This window comes from Myotis myotis, unplaced genomic scaffold (genome assembly GCF_014108235.1).
Source record: "Myotis myotis isolate mMyoMyo1 unplaced genomic scaffold, mMyoMyo1.p scaffold_m19_p_5, whole genome shotgun sequence".
In the NCBI taxonomy this organism is placed as follows: Eukaryota; Metazoa; Chordata; class Mammalia; order Chiroptera; family Vespertilionidae; genus Myotis; species Myotis myotis.
Window position 1 is genome coordinate 94,487,623 of NW_023416357.1, and position 22,547 is coordinate 94,510,169.

Genomic DNA, 22,547 nt, shown 5'->3' on the forward strand with positions numbered 1-22,547 from the left:
ACTGAGGATTAACAACAACAAAAAAAGGTACCCAGGTACCCAGGCTGGTTGTGCGCATGGGAAAGGAGAGATTCAGGAATGGGAGAGAGGTGTGAAAGACATGGCACTGAAAACCTCAGGATCCCTTGGAGCTAATCACATAACAAGAATCCTCTCACCACAGTCTTTAAGGCCCACTCTGTCCCACCTAAAAAGATCTCCATACCCCACAGTTGGGACAATGCAAATCTAACATAATCTCTGCATTTTAATGAAGGGGAAACTGAGGCACAGAGGAATTTTTTTTTTTCTTCTTTTTTTAGGTGACAGGCCTCTACCCCCACTCCCAGCTGCTGTGTAAATGAGCACCTGTGTGGTATTTGTTTCTGGGCCAGGCACCATGGCGCATAATCTTGAAGGCTCTAGCAATCCATTACACTACTAGAGTCTTGAACCTCTGGGAGTGGAGGAACATGCTGGAGGCTGTGATGCTGGGAGATGAAACCCAAATCTCCAGCTCCTCTGGCTTCAGCAGGCTCTGCCCAGGCCCTCCTTAGCCTCTAACATTTCTACAATATCATTCCCCCCAAAGCCTCCAGAGTAGAAGAGGATTTGCACACCCATGCCTGTAATAGCAAAAAATTGAAAACTCCTATCCCCGGTTTGCAAAGAAAACAACCCAGTGTCCATCGGATGGATAAGCAAAATGTGGTCTATCCCAAAAAACAGACTATCGTTCAATCTTAAATAGGAAGGAAATCCTGCCACTTGTTACAATCTGGATGAACCCCGAGGACATTATGCTGAGTGAAAGAAGACAGTCACAAAAGGAGTAATACTATGTAATTCCCTTTATGAGGAACCTCGGGCAGTCAAATTCGGTCAGAGAGACAGAAAGTGAAACAGTGGCTGCCAAGGGCTGGGGGGAGGGAGAATGGGAGTTGTTTAATGAGGACAGAGTTTCAGTTGGGGAAGATGAGAAGAGTTCTGGGGCTGGATGGTGGCGACGGCTGCACAACAGTGTGAATGTACAGAGGCCTAAGGACGCAAGGATGTCACCTTCTGCCTCTCATTATGACAACTGGCCAAATCTATGTGCTTCCCCAACACTATGACATTCTGATTTTTTAAAATAACAGCAACAATTCATCAACTTGCCTGGGATGATGTACATTCTAATCTGATTAATATTTGGTAAATGAAGTACTTTTCAGGGAAATGGCAGGCATGACCTCCCAACAGTCTTTGACTTCACAAATTCCAGGATTTTCTCCATTGCCCTCTGTGTTCTCCATTCCAGCAATCACAGCAGGGACAGACAACAAACAGAGGGGGAGGGGAGAATAAGAAGGCCTCTGAGAGAAGGTTAAGGGAAGGAGGAGAAAGATGCTCTTGCTGGTTACCTAGGATATAAGGGAAGCAGGGCATGCTACCGGCTGGCTTTAGAGCAGAATTTCAAGAGGCAAAGAGGAACTGGCAACAACAGGGTGTGTATGTGCAGAGTATTTAGGGCTCCCCTTTTCTTGTTTTGTTGTTTTTTAATATTTTACTGAGTAGCATGAGATTGAATTCAGAATGTTTTTCTGGGAAGTTGCTTTTCAGAGGATTTGTCTTCATAAACTGACCTCCAGTCCTTCTCCTTATACTAATTAAGCCCATTGGAGAAGTGCGCACTCCCATCTGCACTCTACAACAGTGTCCAGCCTACCAATCCTTCTCCTCCCTCTAGACCAGTGGTTCTCAACCTTCTGGCCCTTTAAATACAGTTCCTCATGTTGTGACCCAACCATAAAATTATTTTCGTTGCTACTTCATAACTGTAATGTTGCTACTGTTATGAATCGTAATGTAAATATCTGATATGCAGGATGATCTTAGAACAACCCGACTGCCAAAGGGGTCGCGACCCACAGGTTGAGAACCGCTGCTCTAGACACACACACACACACACACACACACACACACACACACAGACATCTTGCTATTCCTTATAGAAATTAACAGGGAAACGGGCCCTCCAGAAACTTGCCAGGTGCACACAAACAAAGTCCCCCCTTACATCTCAAGTACCACTTCCAAGCTCCTCACTCTACTCTCCACATTGGCCAGGGTTCCTCCTATTCAGTGCTCATGTGTCCCGTGCTAAATGCTGAGGCACTGATGGTCTCATTTCTGATACCCTGAGGACAGGGCATTATGAAGCCCCCTCTATTGATAGAGAAGCACAGAAAGGGTGATAACTTTCCTAGGTTCACACAGCTACTCAGGAACAGACCCGCAGGTCTGGATTCAGACCCTGAACTCCTGACAGCTAGTCCCTGGCTCATCCCAATCAGAAAACTGCTGGGTCTGGGGTTGACTCTGGCTTTACAAGAGGAGTGAGAAATGAGGCCAGGCTCCACATCATGTCAGGAGAGACTTAAAAAAAAAAAAAAAAAAAAGCAAGTTGGGGCTACAAGCTCCCAGGCACCCCTCAAGTCCCAGCTAATCTGGCAAGTTCAAAGTCAGTGCTGTCACCTGCACGCCAGGCCCTTGCTGGAATTCCAAGACAAGGGTAGGCTCCGAAGGTCAGGCTGTGAAATGGATGCCTACCTTTTCCATGGGCCAAGAAACAGAAACCAAATCCTGTTTTTCAAACAAGAAGTTCAAATGATTCATTCTCTTGTCTCAGGCATGTTTAAAAGTTACTGCTCTAAGTGAATCCGGAAAGAGACGACTGCCCTTTCAGACTGCAGAGCAAGCCAAGACATGAGCACGCGTCCAAGCGGGCACTCCTTCAGCTGCAGGGACAAGGGCTCCCTCGTCTTCCTTTCAGTATTCAACTTCTGAAAATTTAGGGGCCCTGTGATTTTCTTGGTTTCAGAATGAGTCACCCATCACACTGAGGCAGAACAAATTTCTTTGCAAATCGGGGATAGGAGTGGAGGGTCCAGGGGAGCACATTCATTTCACACAACATCCTTGTCTGGACTTAAATGTGGAGGAGGTGTGAATTTTAGGTGATGCATTTATAGAAAAAAAAGAAAAGCACACATATTAATGCCATATTCAAATCAGGTCATGGCAAAATTGTGACTTGCAACCACATGCCTTTTTACTCCTGTGCTTTAAGCCACCCTTTAAAGTAAAGATTTCACCACTAACATGGGGATGGCAGGGTATGCAGGGGAAAACTGGTGTCAGCATCTCTTTATTGAAGAGTCACCTGTGCCCATCTGTTACAACCAGGCTGTCAATAAGCCCCTAGACCCAGAGACAATGCAAGACGTTTGCTAGAGAAGAGATCATTTGGAGGGGAAAGCCACCTATCCACCTCAAAACAGGGAGGGAGAAGACGGCCCTCGGGGGATGAGGACACTGAATACCGTGGCTTTCTAGGGGAGGGTCCGCTGTTTGTGCTCGCCCAGCATCTAACCCCCTTCTTCTGATGAACACTCCTCACTTTTACTGAGGGAGCCACTGTAGGAAGACACGTGACCCAGGCCTGGCCAATCAGCACAGAACATCCCTTTCCACTGGTGGGCAAGCCAGGCCCATCAGCACCAACAGGCATCAGCCCCCAGGATTCAGCTGCAGCCAGTGGGAAGAAGCAGCTCCCTCTCCACTTGGTGGTAAGTTGGCAGGATGTGAGCCTAGTGCTGCCAATGGGCATCTTTGCACTTGGGTCCAGCCCTGCCTGGTCTCCCAATTACATAAACATAATCACCCCTTTTGCTTAAGCCAACCAGAGTTGAATTTCTAAATCTTGCAAACTCAAGAATACCAACATATCCTCATTTAAAGAGTTGTCCCCCTGGCCGATGTTGCTCTCTGGTTAGAGCACTGGCCCGCGCACCAAAGGGTCACAGGTTCACTCCCCGCCACTGGTCGGGGCGCGTGCAAGAGGCAACCAGTCAATGTGTCTCTTTCATATCAATGTTTCTGTTTCTCTCTCTCTCTCTCTCTCTCTCTCTCTCTCTCTCTCTCTCTCTCTCTCTGAAGAGCAATGGAGAAAATATCCTTTGGTGAGGATTAATAACAACAACACAAAAATTGTCACATGAATCATATTTTCTATACTCATAATTTCCAGAAAGAAAGAAAGGCCTCAAGCTTGAGAAGACCATCCAAGGCCCACAGCAAACCTGTAAGTCTGCAAGTCAGGTCTCCCATCTCCCAGCAACCTCCCCCATCTACTGTCCTCTGGCTTGAAACTGAATTAGGACATGTGCCTGATGCCCTTCCAAGTCACAGGAATTAACAGCTGTGTGGTTTCACAGGAATTAACAGCTGTGTGGTTTCATCCAAACACAAATACAGTCGAGGGAAGAGAACACCCACCAGCCGCACCTTCAAATATGAGAATAACTAAGAGATCAAGTATGTGGTTCAAATGCCCCAGAATACAAATCCTGCTGTCCAATAGGTGTCTGTTTGGTGGACGGGCCTATGGTGAGCTGGATGCACGGTCAAGAAAATAAAAAGGGAAAAAAAAAAGAAAAGAAGAAGGTACCAAAATGCTGAGGGATCACTGAGAGCCAAACAAAACCTCTGGAGAAATTCCTGGGCCCTGTCTGGCACAACCTGGCCAAGTGACTGCCTGGGAAATAGGTTTTTGGAAACTGGTGAGCATTCTCCCCTTACCCGCTGCACAGGGCAGGTGGGCTCAGGGTGCAGGAGTCCTTAACTCAGCACAACAGCAAGCTGGGACTGCAGCCTGCAGAGCCAGTGAAGCACGTGTGCATGAGGATGGGGCCGCTAGGCTGACTCACTTGGTTGTGTGCTTGAGGCCAACACTGCCCTGTCCACACCACGTTTAGTCACAGCCCAGGCCTGGTTAGAGAGCAGCCCTTAAAAGGCCTGGAATGAAAGAGGGTAGCATCTTTCCAAAACAAAATTGACGAGAACACGAAGTACAAAATGGGGTAAAGTCATCCCTTGCCCCTGATGTGGCTACAGGACAGCTAAATCTAGCGTTTAAGCTGACAATTTGCTCCCAAGTTGTTGTTTTTCTAAAAATCCGAATGATCCAAATAAACAAACAAGTATGGCTTCCCTTGTGTTTGCCCCTCCCCCATGCCCCTTCTCTAAAGCGATATATGTTGGTAAAGATTTTCCGAGCCAAATGAGAATTTCTAAACCAAAATGCTTACTACACACTTTGAACAGAAATGAAAGCATACTGGAACTCTAAGCCTTAAAAAGAGGGCCAGGTGGCACCAGAGAGATGTTTTGGAGATACTTATCGAAATGTGATCATGGCATTCACTGAGAACTGCCAAGAAAATCAGGATGGGGCCAGTGGTGTGGGGGCGGGGGCGGGTTTTGGCTGCATAATTGCAGCAAACTTCCCCAAACAAATGAGTTTCCAGTCACTGATTTACTGAGCCACTCTGTTTCCCAGCTTCAGACGCCTGGGACTAGGGGCTCACATAGTCCAGGCATATGGGCCGAAGAGAGCTGGCTTCGGAGCAGCCACTGCTAGCCCAGGACCTCACACCCCAGCAGACCACAGCCGAGAGCCAAAGAGAGCCCGTGCCTGTCCCAGGGGGTGTGGTGGGAGTTCAGTTCTAGCAACCAGAGTCCCCAGCCCACTTCCACCCCATCACCTTTTTCACCCCGAATGTTCAGGGCTGTGGCCAGGGACCCCATCTGTGTGGCTATGTGCCCGGCCCATGACACAAGGAACTAGACAGTTTAAAGTTGCTTAATCCCAGAGTAGACCATGCTCTCCATATTAAGAAGGTCTTAACATCTATAAGAGGGAGATGAAAAATAAAACAGAATCATTCCTGACAAAGGCAAAAAAGAGGACTGAACTATTCTGCTTATTTAGCCCATAGGGAGCAAACACAAGTGTACCTCACTCTAAACACATGGAACTTTAAAAAAACTTAAAGCAAGAATCCAAGGGATTGTATTTCATTATTTGATTACAAGAAACAAATCTTATTAAAAGCATGTAAGTTCATTAAACACTCCCCACTTTTCTTCCTGCGGTGCAAGGAAGAATGACTTCTGTCAAAAATAATAATCCAGGTTATCATGAATAATAAGAACAACAATAATGATAAAAATGATGATGATAACAACAGTAGTAATAATAGTAGTAGCAGCAAATATTTATGACACAGGCCAAGCACTGTTCTGTGCATGTTACATACATGTATTAACGCATTTAATTCTTGTAGAAAAAGTAAATGCTATTTGTTACCTTCTTTTTACGGATGGGGAAACTGAAATACAGATTAAGGGTATAGAACCCTGCCCAGCCAGTGTGGCTCAGTTGGTTGAGTGTCATTCCATGCACCAAGAAGTCCCTGGTCCAATTCCCGATCAGGGCATGTGCCTGGGTTGCAGGCTCAATCCCCAGTAGGGGGCATGCAAGAGGCAGTAGATCAATATTTCTCTTTCATTGATGTTTCTATCTCTCTCTCCCTCTCCCTTCTTCTCTCCCTAAAAATCAATAAAATGTAAAAAAAAAAAAAAGAACCCTGCTCCAGGTTACCCATCCAGTGAGGGCAGGCCTTATACCAGATCTACCTTCAACTGGTGGGGTTGTTTAGAGCAGCAATTTTTAACTGGAGTGCTGCAAGAATTTCTAAAACATTGCCCTAACCGGTTTGGCTCAGTGGAGAGAGCTTCGGCCTGCGGACTGAAGGGTCTCAGGTTCGACTCCGGTCAAGGGCATGTACCTTGGTTGTGGGCACATCCCCAATAGGGGTTGTGCAGGAGGCAGCTGATCGATGTTTCTCTCTCATCGATGTTTCTAACTCTCTATCCCTCTCCCTTCCTCTCTGTAGAAAATCAATAAAATATATTTAAAATAAAATAAAACATGCAATACCTGACTAATCAGGGGCACTGACCTCTTTCCCCCGAGATTGTCAAGTAAAAAAATAACAACAGCCAACACAACAAATAGCTGTCTAGTGTTCAAATATTACACTTTTTTTTTTGTCAGATGGGCAAAATATATATTTTGGTGTGGTGTAGAATTTTAGTAATTAGTTTATGTGTACCATGAGAAAACGGTTGAAAATCACTGGTTTAGAGTGAGGTACACTGGTGTCAGGAATGAAGAGAAGTACCCACTGACACAGGGGGGACCAGACACAAATGACAGCCTGGCTCGCAGTGGGCAGCAGGGCAGCATTCACGGGCGCACTCACCTTCATTCTCCCCACTCGTCTTGATGCCTTTTGAACCACCCTCTGTACCTTTAGCCTTCTCGGCGTCATCTTGGGCATCCTCGGTGGGCCCTTTCTCCTCGTCTTCTTCCTCCCCGACGTTTTTGTAGTTGGGTCTCTTTTGCACCCGCCGCTTGCCCTTGTGCTTGTTCATTTCAAGGGACCGCTCGAGTGTTTCGGTGGGTTTAATAAAGCACCGAATGCTGGGCTTGGCCTAGAGAAGTAGAACCGAGATAACAGACGGATTTGAACCTTTGCATCTCACTGGAACCTATCAAGCTGTCTGAGAGTTTCTGCCCCAAGAAATTCATTTCCAAAACAACGAATGCTACCTCCTAGTTGTTATTATGACTATTATTAACATCATCATTATTAAGTAATCAACACAATAACACCAGTTAGCGTTTACTGCCCACGGTGCTAAGTCAGAAACTGCACTTCACCAACACCATCTCCAGTGTTCCCAAAGTTAGTCATTTGCATTAAAAACTGCGAACACTTGACGGTATTTTGTATGTGCCAGATGTGTTCTAAGGGCTCTGATGATATTTCTTCATTTAAACTTTACAACCCAGAGGTAGTACTAGTGTTATCCTCATTTTACAGATAAGGAATCTGAGAGCCAGAGATGTTAACTGACCACCCAAGGTTGCACAGCCAGGAGGAGGAAAAACTGGAATTCAAACCCACATGCCACCTGCACAATTTGTCTTAACTACAGCACATTGTTATTGTTATTAACTCTTATTTAAATAAATTTGTTTTTAAAAAAACTGTGTATCACTAAAGGAAATGGAACACCAGTGTACCTTGCTATTATAAAAATAACAGAAAAGAAAAGCAAGGTAACTGAATGAGCCAAACGTTGGCTTTCTTTAGAAAGGGAGCAGGTATCAGCAAGGCATAAAAGCTCATACCCAAAGGAAGTTTAGCCCAAAGAACTTTTCCCTAGAAAGTCAGAAGGCTTCTAAGAGAAATGAAGGCCTGTTGTGGCACCAGTGGTTCATGTCCCATATTCTGGAAAACATGGCTTATCTCAGTCCTTTTAACAACCAGGAGATATAGGGATTATCAGTCCCACTTCATAGATGAGAAAATAGAGGCTCAGAAGTGTTTAGTGACTTGCCCAATGTCACACAGCTACTGAGCAGAAGAGTCAGAATTTCAATAGAAGCTTGCCCAATCCCAACCCCCAAGCTCTTCCTAAAATAACAGTGCTTCACCAGGAGCTCAAACTCCGTTCCATTTAGTACTCTTTAAAAAGTATTTACCTGCAAATGGACCAGGACTAGAAAGGGGCAAAGTCAAAAGAAAACAGCCTGATTTGTTTGGGGCAGGATTCTCATGGAAGTCTTTTTCTCTTTCCAGGGTCTGGATGATGTTCAGACATCATTCTGTCATTTAAAAAGGGAAAAGTTTTCAAGTAAACTTTCCCATTATCTTGATATGGTTTATCCATCTTCTGAATTTACCCCAAACAACGACCAGCTGTATTCTGGGGGCCACTGTATCTTGCCAATAAGTAGAATGTGCTCAAGGAAAACAAATTAATTTCAATAACACTCAAAACAAAACGTAACTGAAAGCTAAATTAGCATCCAAATACAAACATTAATTTTTATTTACCCACTTAGGATTATTCATCCACAAAAATGACAAATCAATTGAGACATGATTCTAGTGTCCAGGAAACCCAGATAGCGAATTACAGACACCACCCACCAAGAGCCCAGGGCATTCAGAGTGAGTGTGCACCGCTTGACAGACAGCATCCATCAGAGCCCACGTGGGATGCCAAGTGATCAAATGTAGCCCCAGATGTCCCTCATCCTCTCATAAAGGACCTGAGCCCGGTAAGTTAGGGCCCTGAGATGAAGTGACAGCTTCCTCTGATCACCGCTTACTCCCTGTGAAAGCTAGAGCATGCCATACATAACCAAAGCTTTCAGAAACAGAAAACCAAGACCAAACACGGAGCAAAACACCACCCAGCTAGAAGTTCTGAGCAGAAATTCACAAAGGTGGATGAAGAAAACTCGCCCTGAGCTCTGTGTGGACGCAGATGCACAGAACAAGGGACAGAACGAAGGGAAGTAAGACGGCGCACAAAGCCCAGGGCTGGTCCAAGCTGTGTAAACTGTAGCTGAACTCCACCTTGGCTGTAGGGCCTCTCTCACCTTCAGGTTCCTGGTCTAAAACATCAGGGAAGTAATTCCTACTTAAAATTACTAAATGAAAGCATGGACATAAAGTTCCTTTCAGAGCCTGTCAATACAGTAAGCATTCAACATAAGAATGATAAGTTACCTTCCTTTCCCTGCCCACATTAAAAAAAAAATCAACTATGAAAATGAATTCTAAAACTTTCCAAAGGGATCTGCTTTTCTCGGTGATTGGGGAGTGGAAGAAGGGAAGGCATGCTTGCTGGGGAAATTTCAAACCTTTAAGATGTAACCTACCTAGTAAGCTGCTGGAAATAACCTAAATGTCCATCAATGGGGAGTGGTTAGGTAATTACGGTCTGCCCATAGCGTGATGGACTGATACAGAAACAGCACTGGGATGAAAAAGCAAGAACAAGGGACACAGTAGGGCCCCTTTCAGGTAAAGGCTCCAGTTGGAAACACAATTTTTCTTGGAAAGCTGCGTTAAGAATATGAAAATATTAAGATTTCATCTTTGAGGAAAGAAGGAGGTGGTACTGTGTGTGCCCAGTCACATAAGTGCACTTACATTGTTCATTTCTGTACCTTTCCATTAGGTTTGAAATTTCTAATCATGCATGCATATTAACTTTTGAAAAAATTCAACAAGGATCATCTGGATATTGGAATTATTTTCCCTCTTTCTCTTCTATATTTTAAAAAGTCTGATTTTTTTTTGCCCTAGCTAGTTTGGCTCAGTGGATAAAGTGTCGTCCTATGGACTGAAGGGTCCGGGATGCAATTCTAGTCAAGGGCTCGATCCCCAGTAGGGGGAGTGCAGGAGGCAGCTGATCAATGATTCTCTCTCATCATTGATATTTCTATCTTTCCCTCTCCCTTCCTCTCTGACATCAATAAAAATGTTTTTTAAAAATAAAAAAATTTTAAAACCTGATTTTTTCCCCCCTTAGTATTAACAACATCAAAACCTGGCTGTGAAACAGGCAGAGATTCGAGATCATTCCTGCTGCTCTATTCAAGACTTTGTGGCTGCCAGCCTCCCAGGAATCTCTTTGTTACCCTGGATAATTCCCGATGTTACAGATGGAAAGCCCCCAGGGGAGGGGTCCTGGTCCAGCCCACTCCCACTGAGCTCTCAAGACTAAAATAGGTGCCTGGAACAGGTCAGGGCCTCGATGGGATGGGCTGTTGAGTGAATTCATGGCTGCCTGTACTATACTGTATCCAAAGTGCAGGAGAGAACAAAAAAAGAAGGGAGGAAGGAAAGAAAAAAGTTGCCCAACACCCTCAGGAGCTGAACTTCCCACAGAGGAAAAGCAGATGTGATGAAAATAACCAAAAGTGGCAAAGCCCACTTAACAGTAAAAAATCAGGCAGCTTGGGATTTTCTTCGCATAAAGAAAGCGCACCACACGTTCCTCAGAGAAAAGTGTTCTGAAATAAGGTCTGTTTCCCAGAGGCCGCAGATGGGGTTTCACTAAGGCTCACCTCCTAGGGACCAGGAGCCTGAGCTGTGGGAGGAGCGTTGAGATCCTGGGCCCTGCTTACTGACCACAGATTGGGCCAGTGCCCAACTGGGGGGTGCAGGAGGGGAAGCCTTGGGTTCTGGCTGGCATTTAGGCTGGTTTCTGGGGTCAGGGCCAGCTGAAGGTCAACAATGTGATTTCAGGGGTGGCCTAAGGGCTAAACTGCTCCCGGAAGTGTCTGGCCCTGCCTGCTGGTTAATGATGCCTTCCACCAGCCTTCATCCACCCAACCTAAGGCTTTGGTCCTTGCTTAAAAGTTGAATACTTGAGGTGACTTCCTAGAGGTCAGAGAGAACTAAGGCCTTTCAGGTGCTGCAGGATTTGAGAGCAGGTCCTGCAAGGGCAGCAAGAGGGGTCAGGAGGAAGGATGGAAGCACGCAAGGCCCAGGTGTCTGAGTGAATGAGGAGAGGCAGCACAGCTGATGCCCAGATGTCAAACAGAACGTCCTCCACTAGGTCTGGGTCTGCTCCCTATCAGGCATTTTTGCATTCAGGATCTCACTTCAGCCCCATGGCAGCATGTGATGGAGTTGCTCTGACTGCACGTGATAAAGCTAGTTACAATCAGTCAATCAAGGATTCTAAACAAAATTATAGATGTAAAACATGTACATATATCTCATGTTTTCCTGTGTGGATAGATATCTGCAAGACATTACACCAAGCAAAGTCTAAAAGGATATACAAAATGAAAATAGCGGTTCCTTCTGAGGATGATACTGATGTTGGGGGAACTTTCACTTTCTACTCTAGTTGCTTCTGTTTCATTCAGTTGTTTTACCCCAAGAAAGCATGACCAGTGCCATTTAAATGTAAAGAATATCTTGAAGGCATGCACCTAAATGCCACTGAACTGAATACTTAAAAATGGTTAATCCATCATAAGTGGTATTTGTTATATGTATTTCACCACAATTTTTAAAAATGCCTTTACAATAAAGGCACCTCTGAAAATTAGAATGGTGATTAGCTGGGGGAGGGGAGTGTTGGTTACAGACCGAGAAGGAGCTGCATCGATGACAGAAATATTTCCTAGCTTGACCGGAATTACACACAAATGTGATCGTATACAAGGCCATCAAGCAGTACACATGAGATACTGCACTTTTATTTACATTATCCCTCAATTAAAACAACAACGTTTACCTAAAGGATTTTCAATGAAGTCGGATTGTCGTAATGCCCTAATACAGTGGTCGGCAAACTGCGGCTCGCGAGCCACATGCGGCTCTTCGGCCCCTTGAGTGTGGCCACGAAGTTTCAATCGCACTGTACATGCGCGCCCGCACATGGTATTTTGTGGAAGAGCTACACTCATGGGGCCGCAGTTTGCCGACCATGGCCCGAATACAAGCTAGGAGCCAATCAGACAACTTGGGAAGCTGGGTTCACTGCAGGCACCAGGGGACGGACCTAGTCACTCACTGAGCCCTACCTAGACACCAAGTGCTGGGCTGAGAGCAAAGAAGCCAAGACCACGCCTTCGCAGTGCTCACAGTCCAGCCAGGAGCAGGCAATGTACTGTTGTGCATCCCAGGTGGAAACTAGGCAAAAAAGGTCACTGGGGCACAAAGGAAGGAGTGGAAACTGTGCCAGGCAGGAGGGTGAGGGAGGGGACAGTTAAAAGGGCTTCTCGGAGAAGGAAATGACTGATGGAGTCTTGCATATTAACAATTCACCAGAACACTCGGGAACGGAAGAGAACACGAGGAAGGACAGCTCAGAGCTCCAGCCTGTATTTGTCTAGGCCAGGGTCACCTGGAACGGGTGTGCTTGGTGATCGCTGCGGTATCCGGGGACACAATGTGCTTGGCCAGCTCCCCAGATGGCAGCATGCACATGGGAAGTCAGGAGGTGGTGCTGGGCCAGCTGGGCAGCCTCTCCAGCCAACTGTTCATGAAGGAGCTCATGCTGCACATGGCCTGGGAAGTGCTGCTGGGGTGATCCTGCCTCAGCACCTGGCAGACAGTGCTGGGTGGGTTTCTTTGTGCCTACTCAGTGGTGCAGTGGGAAGGGGAGAAGGCAGTGGCTGGGGAGTGATGCGGAAAAGGATTGTGGGAACACCAGGCCGAATCTTGGTTGAGAAGGAGGGAAAAAGAGACCGGTGGCTAGAGGGGGCACAAAGGGAAAGGACAGGTAACATGGCCCCAGAATCCGATCTGGATCTATAGGACTGGCCACAATGATGACGGGAAGGAAGCTCACCTTCCAGGCTCTCCCAGGCTTAGCTCATGCACCTTCTGAGGAAGCAATGAAAATCTTTTTGTTCAAACAGCTCTGCTAAAGGGATTAGAACTAAGGGAAAGGTTTTCCCCTAAGAAAAGAGGCAGCCATATTGACTAACAAAAAAATGCCCAACATAAGGGCAGATCTGAGCTTAGACCTCAGACCTGCTTACTGGCCAAGTGACTCACTTTCCTCGTATGTAAAACAGGGACAAAGCAACTCCATCGCGTGCTGCCATGGGGCTGAAATGAGATCCTGAATGCAAAAGTGCCTGGCATACTGCCTGCCGCAAAGGGAAACACTTGAAATAGCCATTTACCTTCCACCTTGGCAAACAGATCACGAGGATGGAAGACATGGAGGGGAGGGGCTAACCTTTAAAAAACAATCACACTCTCTGTTTTAAACTTGACTCCCTACCAACTTACTGTTCACCAGCTTTCTGGTTTGTTAGCAGCCTAGACTCCCCCAGTGCTCCCGGGCACTGGCCAACCTTCCCAATCTCCAGCCTTGGGGCTGGGACTGGTGGGGTGTCCAGCACACACGGCATGGGATCGTCAGGGACACGGAAGCTGGAGCCTGGGCTTGGTGCTCCACTCACCTGATTTGAGTCCTGGCTGCGCTGCTCACTACCTTCTCCTCTATGGGCCTCAGTTTCCACGTGCATCAAGTGGGCCTCAATTAGCATTCCCCCATCTAGAGCTGCTGTGTGGTGGCAAGAGGTAGCACACTTTCTTGTTACTTTTTGTAATAACAACGATCAGCAATACCTAGCGAGCATCTGAAATGTGCCCAGCACATACTGACTCACTTTATCCTCCAATTGATTGGGGCAAGGAGCTGCAGAGAGCATGGGACTTGTCAGCCCGGGTCACCAACTAGTGAGAGCATAGCCAGGATTAGAACCCAGGAAGTGTAGCTTTAGGCGCCCTGTGTTCAAACCTTCTGCTGCACTGCTCATTCATCCCCTGCAACAAGCACTTGCTGAGCTTCCCAAGGTGGGCCAGTCCCCAAAGGACTGGTGTACAAGGCATGACACTAGGTCACACTAATCAGAGGAGCAGGCAGCCAGAGCTCAGAGACAGTTTATGTACCACTCACTAGGTGGTCCTCTGACCTATCATATGGCCGACCACAATGTATAGCTGTTTCCCGTTTTTGTCTCATATGCACAGAGCTTCCAATGTCATGGGGGTCACAGTGGCCCAGGTTTACACCAAACATTAACAATGGCACTGCAGGGTGGCTTTGCAACTGGTGCAGCGTGGCTTTGCAACTGGCTCAGAAGAAAATGGGCTGATAATTGCAGCAGAGTGAGCCTCTTCTCATTCCAGAATGAGGTGATCAGCAAGCACACATCAGACAGAATAAACTCCAGCGTGATGTATGGGTGGGAGTGCTGCATGCCAAACCCTGAGTAATGTGGGGCTGCTGAGCCAAAGCCCAAGCGCGTGTCCAGAATGCACAATCGCAACCACATCAGCGAGGCGTCTGGGCAACGCTGCCAAATTTAATGGGGAAAATAAAACACAGCGAGGGGGGAAACATGAAGAGGTAACAGGCCACTTCCATTAACAAGAGGAGCATGGCATTCTTTTCCATGAATTGGCCAATTATCAGGGAGCACTGTAGCAGCAGAGGCATAACCCAAAGAAATGTCCATTTATCTGGAATCAAAAGAACCTTAGAGCTCAGGAGACTCGCACTGCACACTCGCTCAGCACTCCTAGTGAGAAAGCAGGTAACACAGCACAGTGCTGTGACTTCCTAGAGAGCAACCTCTGAGGTGTTGCTGGGTCTGCAAGAGACCAGCCTCATCCCACTAGCCTATCCCACTCAAGGTCATCTTCTCTGTTCTCCTCAATGCCACATCGGGCAGTCAATCAAGAGCTATTTAACTGCAAGATATTTATGACTGAAGAGGCATGTTCAACGCTTGTGCAAAATAAAATGTACTCTTTCATTAAACAATGACATACCAAGCATGTATTTGGTATTTCCTTGTCTTGTTCTCTAAAAAGAGATAATGGACTGTGAAATATTGGTGACTCTCAGGTACCCAAAACATTCGGTCTACAACTCTACATCTCATGCTAAACTGGAAGTGACTACCATTGCAGATGGTGACATAGGACACAAAATGGAAAGGGCATGAAGATTTGGGGCTGGACACCTGTAATCCCTGCAACTGGGTGACAACAGAATGATCACTTAGCCTCGGTGGGTGTCGGCTTCCTCATGCAGAATGTGAGGTAACACCACCTCCCTCTCTGGGGTATTATGAGCCTCTGCTCTTCTTCCTCAAGATGATTGAGGCTATTTGGGATCTTCTGTGGTTCCAACCAAACCTGTTTCCAATTTCTTCCTAGATCCAATCTTAAGTCTGTGTTGACACATTTGTTTATTGCTTCCTCCAACTAGAATGTCAGAGCAGGAACCTCATCTACCTTGTTCATCCTGCATTCCCTGAGGCAGGGAATGTGTGGGTGCTCCAAAAATCCTCGTGGGAGGGAGAAAAGGGGAGCAAGCCAACCAGCCTGGCGCACAGCAAGTGCTCAACAGATGAGCACTGCTCTTACTAAGGAATGGCCCATCCAGAGTTTACGTGTCACCCAGAATAATATTGTTTGAGTTAATTAACGTACTTTTTCCCCCCTTTGCTCATGAAGCTTTTGAGAATCTGTCCCCATGCCTGGCTGGAGGTTACCAGGAAGGTCCCCGAAGTAAGATTATGAGCACTGAGGTGAGTGGGCAATGGGCAGTCCCTCGGGGCAGCCAGGGCCTCAGAACTCACTGGGGAAACCCCACTAACCATCTCCTGGGATGCGTTCCACCCACCTGCCATGTCTATCCCACCTGCCATGTCTTCTGCCAGTCAGGCAATGAGTGACTCACACCACTCCCCTCCCAGCCCACTGGCGTTAAATCGCAGGAGCACCCAGAGAGAAAAGTGAATGGAGTGACCCATGTGCAGCCCTTCAGCCTCCTATCAGGCAAAGCACCCCAAGCAAAACCAAGTTTCCTGGCGGAGGACTTTGGTACTGACCAAGACTGCATTTCCTTGGCTCAGCGACAAGGTGCTTGATTCCCTCAATGAGATTCGTTATTTCAAGACAATCGATATCTGCTACGGGAACCATGCTAAACACTGGGGGCACAAAAGTTATGATGTTCTCCCAGTAAAAACTTCCAAGTCCTCCAATGACTAACAAGGCGCCACATACCTTGGACCCTCATCCCCTTCCTACTACTCGCTCTGCCTCAACACTCTGCTCCTTTCTGTTGCTCTAACACACACGCCCTGGTCTTTGCACTGGCTGTTCTTCCTGGCTGAAATGCTCTTCCTCCAGATATCTACATGATGTGGTCCCTCACTTCCTTCAAGTCTTTGCTCAAATGTCACCTCCTCAGTGAGGCCTGGCCTGGCCCCCCAGGTAGAACTGCACCCACCCAGCATCCTGGCACTGCCCCTCCTCTCTCTGCTTCACTACTGCCGCTTTTCTAGAGCGCCTCCCGCACGCTAACATGCTGTGACTAAAGTGTTACTGTTCCCCTCGATCTCTCCACTACAAGAGATGCTCTGGGAGGTCAGGGGTCTTTGTTTTTGTTCCTGGTCTATCTCCTGTGCCTAGAACACAACCTGGTACGTGTTCAATAATTTGTTGACTAGGTAAATGAATAATGCTGAGCCAGCTTCAAGGTACTCAAAGTCTAGTTAAAAAACTCAAATGCCCAAAAGAGCCAGGCTGCTGATGAAAACTGACAAAGCCCCAGGGCAGAGACACCAGAAGTGGTGGAAGCTTTATTTTTCTGTCCTCATCCTGGATCTTCCCGATTTTAGCAGAAACCTGGAAGACGTCACCAATGGCTCAATGTAGATCACTCTCAGTGCAGACTCATTCAGCAGGGGGCATGGCACTACCTCACACCCTTCTCCAGCCCGTGGCCACCCTAGCCCATTCTGTGTCATGCTTCCAGGCAGACACAGAAAAGCCAACTAGAGTCTGAGTCACAGAACCTTCTCCACCCCCACCCCACTCTGCCCACTCCGTTTTTCCCTGTTGGCTTCTCCAGGATGTGACCATTCCATCCGAGAACCCCTGGCCCTTCTCTGACTCAATGAACCGGAAGCAGCATCCCTGGGCCCTCAGGTCCAGTCACCTGTAGCCCCGGCTAAATAAAGGCTGTCCCTCCGTGAACCTCTATTCTATGGGACTTCTATTAGTTGTCCAGCTCCACTTCCTGCACAGGAGGAAGGGAGAGGCGACTGTTTGTAGGAGATCTCTTATCTACAACGATGCCCTACTTGATATGTGGAACATGCTGCACCTGGGATTCTCTTAGATTCTGTCAAATCCTTTTACATGTGAACCAGAGCTGCCGCACTCAATACCTCTGCAGGCAACAATGGTGCCTGGGAGCTGCAATTGAGGGATTATGGATAGACCACAATGGCCCCTGCAAAAAGGGAGAATACACATGAATTCTAATTCTTTTGTGGCAATGTTTGCAACTATGGCAAGTAAGGCCCTTGATTTATAGAAGCCTATTTTTTCCCCTTCGGTGTTCACCATCAACCGTCTCCCTGAAGCCTATTACACTCTCAGGAAGAAGAATGTTTGTTCCTTCAGAACCAGCACTGACTAACCAGGGCTCACGAGTAAGGTCAGGGTCACTGAAAGATTTGGGGGGACTCCAATCCGGGGGTCTATTCTGCCTGCTGCATTCAACACACGGGAGGCTCTGCTGCCGTCTGACTCAAACCTGGTGTGGAGAGAGCCCTGAAGGCGCAGCCCCGAGGCCCTGATGCTGCTTCTGCAAACACACAGGTCAGAGAAGCGAGGCTGCTATTACTTTCTCAGCTGCCGGCTCCACAGGCCATGTCCTGGCAACGTGTTCTGCCAGCAGAGGGCCCAGCTCCCAGGAAGGATGGGTGCCACGCAGAGAACAGGCAGCTAACATTCTAGGTATAAGCTCAACCCTTAGGGACCCCGGAGAATCATCTGGTGACCATCACAACTGGTTGAAATGATGTTTACAGACAGTCAGCATCCTCATTTTGGGACCAACAAGCCTATTTTGCCCGAATTCTTCCCCTTTCTGAATTCATAGCCAGCCAATGCACATGAATTGATTAAGTATTTGCACTTTCCAGAGATCATGTATGAGGCTGGCTGAATCGGAGGGCCCTGAATGTACACTGAGGGCTCAGACCACTGCCACTAAATGGCCATTTTCTATTAGTGCTGTCATCATGTTGTCATTGTTGCTAACACTTGGCCCTCCATGCCTTTGTGTCTGGTCATAAGGCACCTCCCTAAGGGTGCACTGAGTGTGCCTCTGTTAATCATACCAAGAAGAAAGGCCCCAAGTAGGAGACACAGGGTTGTACTGCAGCCTCAGAAACTAAGATCATGATAATGATAACATCTAATATGTATGTCTTAATGTGTGCCAGGTTTTGGAATAAGCATTTTATGCTGCATTGAATCCTCTCTAAAAATCCATTTTTGTTACTCTAACTGCAGAGGTGAGGAAACTGAAGCTGGGAGACGTGGACTAACTTGCCCCAGGGATCACCTAGGCCAGTGATGGTGAACCTTTTGAGCTCAGCGTGCCAGCATTTTGAAAAACCCTACCTTAACTCTGGTGCCGTGTCACATATAGAAATTTTTTGATATTTGCAACCATAGTAAAACAAAGATTTATATTTTTGATATTTATTTTATATATTTAAATGCCATTTAACAAAGAAAAATCAACCAAAGGAGTTCACGTGTCACCTCTGACATGCGTGTCATAGGTTCGCCATCACTGACCTAGTGCAATGAGGTGCTGGCATCCGAGGAGCCCAGGGAGTCTGACTCTAGAATCCACTCCACTAGACTGCCTCTTACGGTGGAATGTGGAACAGCACCGACAGCAACCCACTCTCACACTCCTTCCCCAAAGCCTTCCTGTGAGCAAAGAGAAGGTGGCATGTGAGGGTTAGGTCCCAAGGCTATTTCTGTTCTGAGAGTCATTAAGAGCATCACGAGGGCCCTTGTGGGCCCATCACCAGTTCACCCACTGAGTCACTCATTCCTGCAGTGAGTGCCCACTGAGCTTCTCTGGCAAACCCCATGATGGCATAAGCGATGCAGGCATCTCTAAGACATCCCATGAGGGATAGAAAGCCCAGTGAGGGCAGGGGTCGTGTTCTTTTTTTTGTTTTTTGTTTTTGTGCACCCTTGAATCTCTGATGAGGAATGAATGAATTAATGAATGCAAGAACTATATATTCCTGGTATAGACCCCCACAGAAACCCAGGATGAAAAAAGTCCCTACTTAAAGAAAAAAAAAGTACCTATAGGTCATGAGGCATATGCCATAATCTAATCTATACGTTCATGTTGCCAAGAATAATGAGATGTTAGCAGTTTCAGAATTAGTGTTCTCTTACTCTGTTTCCCTGACAAGAAACACACTATCTGCTCTGCATTAGAAGTATAGCAAGAAATTATCCCTTAGCAGGAACCATATTATTTTAATGCACAGATGAATTTCAATTAGACATTTATCTAACCATGCTGATGTCTTTTAAATTTAACCCTAAATTACAGACTTTTCAAATAACTCTGCTCTTCCCTCTGCTTCTCTCTCTTCAATTTTGGTTTGGTTTTGTGAAAGGTCTGCTGGTAAAAATGAAGCAATACCAGTAACTTATCTACAAATTACGGGAAGGAGAAAGTAGGTTAAAAAAGACCAAGAAACTTAAAACAAGTATGACCAAACCACATCCGAGTTAGGCAGGAAACAATAGGAGACTGTTCTTGCTCAGAGGGAAGGAAGGTAAATCTTACCAGGACTATTGTCAAACAAGTCATAAGTGAGATTTACCTCCACTTTTCCCAAATGTCATCAGAATACAACAAACTTTGATTTCACACCCAGGGAAAGGCAAAAACCAGAAGTAGAAAGTAGACACTTTCACTTGGGATGGCAATTCCTTCCACGCTCAGAAAAATCTCATTTTCAGTTCAGGACTCATTTTCAGTTCAGGAATCCCCCACAATGAACACTGTGCCTCTATCACATTGAAGGAACCTCCATCCCAAGCAGAGGCCATAGGGAAAAAGAACAAATCTCCTCCATTCTCCCTCTGATTAGATGGTTTGACTACAGTGGGTATCCCAAGCTGAGAAATCACCAGTAACTTTCTGCAATTAGCTTTTGCTCAAACAGTAAACCCCATGTCTCAATGTCAATATCCTGCTTGCGGTACTTAAAGTTTTGCAAGATGTTATCAATGGAGGAAAACTAGGGAAAGGGTATTATTATTTCTTACAAGGGCATGCCAATCAATTTCAATTTAAAAAGAAATCCTGCAGCCATAGCCAGTGAGGCTCAGTAGGTTGGAGCATCGTCCAGTACACCAAAAGGTGGCGGGTTCGATTCCCCGTCAGGGCATATGCCCAGGTTGTAGATTCAATCCCCCAGACAACGGGGACCGTGTGTTGGAGGCAACCAATCGATTGCTTCTCTCTCTCTCCCCCATCCTCTCTCTAAAATCTATTTAAACACACACACACACACACACACACACACACACACACACACACACACACATACCTGCAAACCCTAGCACCCCAACCATCTCTGAGGTCTATCTTGGAAAATCAAGTCTAACCTCAGCAGTGAGTGTCACATGGGAAGACATTCTGTGATGAAGCCTTAACAGCTATCTTGGGTTCTGGAAATCACAAGACAAAAGGAAGTCCAAAGGGATCCAATACATTCTAACTTGTTATTCATGTAAATGTAGTATAAATTAGTGCAGACTGGGTGGGGACTAGGGAAACTGAAAGGCAAACACATGCCTCATGTGATGGGGCAGCTTCTGAGATGCTTCCTGCAGAAACATGCACAATAGGACCAGATTTTCTGACTGTTCAAGACAATCCTGAAATCAATTTTCAGTGAAGCTTCTTAATTCATAAACGTTTCTTTTATCCACTGTGAAGACCAAACCAAACAACTCTGAGGACTGGGTTGCAACCTGCAGAATTGATGGCACTTTAAGTGTATTTTCCTCCTGTCCTCACCAACAGCCCTTTGGAGCAGGGCTTGCTCTCCCTGTTTCCTATCTAGGATGAAACAACTTGCCCAAGGTAACCTGCTGGCTGGCAGGGTCCTCAGCAGCCCTGCTGATTCTGTCACCATTACTTGCATTCGTTCTGCAAAAGTGAGCTTAGGAAAGCTGCAAAGAAATATCTCTGGCTTCATAAACATCAAGTCAGCTCCACATTTTCTAGACCATGTGTTCTCATGACAAGGACCATTAGGACCCTTAGGGGAGTGTTTTCTGCTCCACACTGTCATCCCCACCATCTCTAGTTAAATTCTCTCACCAAGCACTACACTGTCTCTTTAGAGCACTTATATGACTCAAGATAGTACAGTTATTTGTATATTTGATCAACATTTGTCTCTCCTACTGTACTGTAAAGCTTCAATGTGACAGAGGCTACTTAGGATTTTGTATATCCCCAGAAGTAGCATGATGCCAGGTCCAAAGAAAAGACTTAAGAAACACTTGTTGAGTGAATCAAAGAGAGGACGGGCCACACAGGGGCCATGAAAAGGCCCCATTCAATACAGCTGAACTAATGCCACCACCAATAAGGACAGAAAGTTTCTGGGAACCTTTAAAGAGGCTCAAATGCTCCCTTAAAGAAAAATGGCCTGGCTTAGCAGTCCTACACCAGAAAAACAGAAGGACAGGGGACTCGTGCAATGAATGGCACACCATACAGCTCTGGCCTTTCATGCAACAGGATCCCCTCCGCCCACTCCTTCAGATATGGCAAAGAGCTGACTGCCCGAGGGCAAGGCCAGCCTTTACCTGTGTGCCTACACTCTAGGCTCATCTCAGACATGTCTGCTCAGTCCGCACTGCAGCAGATGTAATGACAAACAAGATGCCTGCCATAAGCTGCTTAAAGCTGGTAAGATCTTTGCTAAGAGGGAACTAGCAGCAAGGGCCTTCCAGATTTGGGGTTTGGTAGGGACACAGGTACAACAGCAGAAACATGGGCACACTGGGGGAAAAGCAACCTGGACCAGTTCTAAGGTAGCCTGGAGCTCAGTACATATGAGCAGGAGGGGAGGAGTGAAGGCAGGCAAGATACACAGGAGCTAAGCTGGGAAAGCCTCAGAAGTCATTATACTGGTCATCCGGTGTTTTCCTTTGACAGAGCACAAAATGCATAAACATGCACAAACCACATATGTCCTGTTTAGGCCAAAGTTGAGTGATAATTTAAATCCTGGGAGATTTTGTATCAAAATGCAGATTGCCAGCTTCTCTGGAAACATGAGAAAACCTAGCAATATTGCATCCATATTCCCTCAGAATGACTGCAGTCTGGGGTGGAATAGCAGCTGCTCACAAAGGATGCATACACTCTCCAATTAGCCACAGTCCCCAACGCTCCCTACT

The 22,547-nt window shown here is 46.5% G+C and overlaps 1 protein-coding gene across 11 annotated transcripts in view; it reads right to left on the reverse strand.

Annotated features, from left to right (window-relative positions):
• The window catches only part of CLEC16A (C-type lectin domain containing 16A), a 223,024-nt gene that overhangs the window by 160,560 nt on the left and 39,917 nt on the right, over positions 1-22,547 (reverse strand). For 8 of the 11 annotated variants that reach the window (XM_036308096.1, XM_036308097.1, XM_036308100.1 and 5 more), the window contains one exon: positions 7,131-7,362. In XM_036308096.1, coding sequence (XP_036163989.1) covers positions 7,131-7,362 — 232 coding nt within the window. The remainder of the gene's footprint in view (positions 1-7,130; positions 7,363-22,547) is intronic. The other 3 variants (XM_036308102.1, XM_036308104.1, XM_036308103.1) reach the window with 1 other exon arrangement.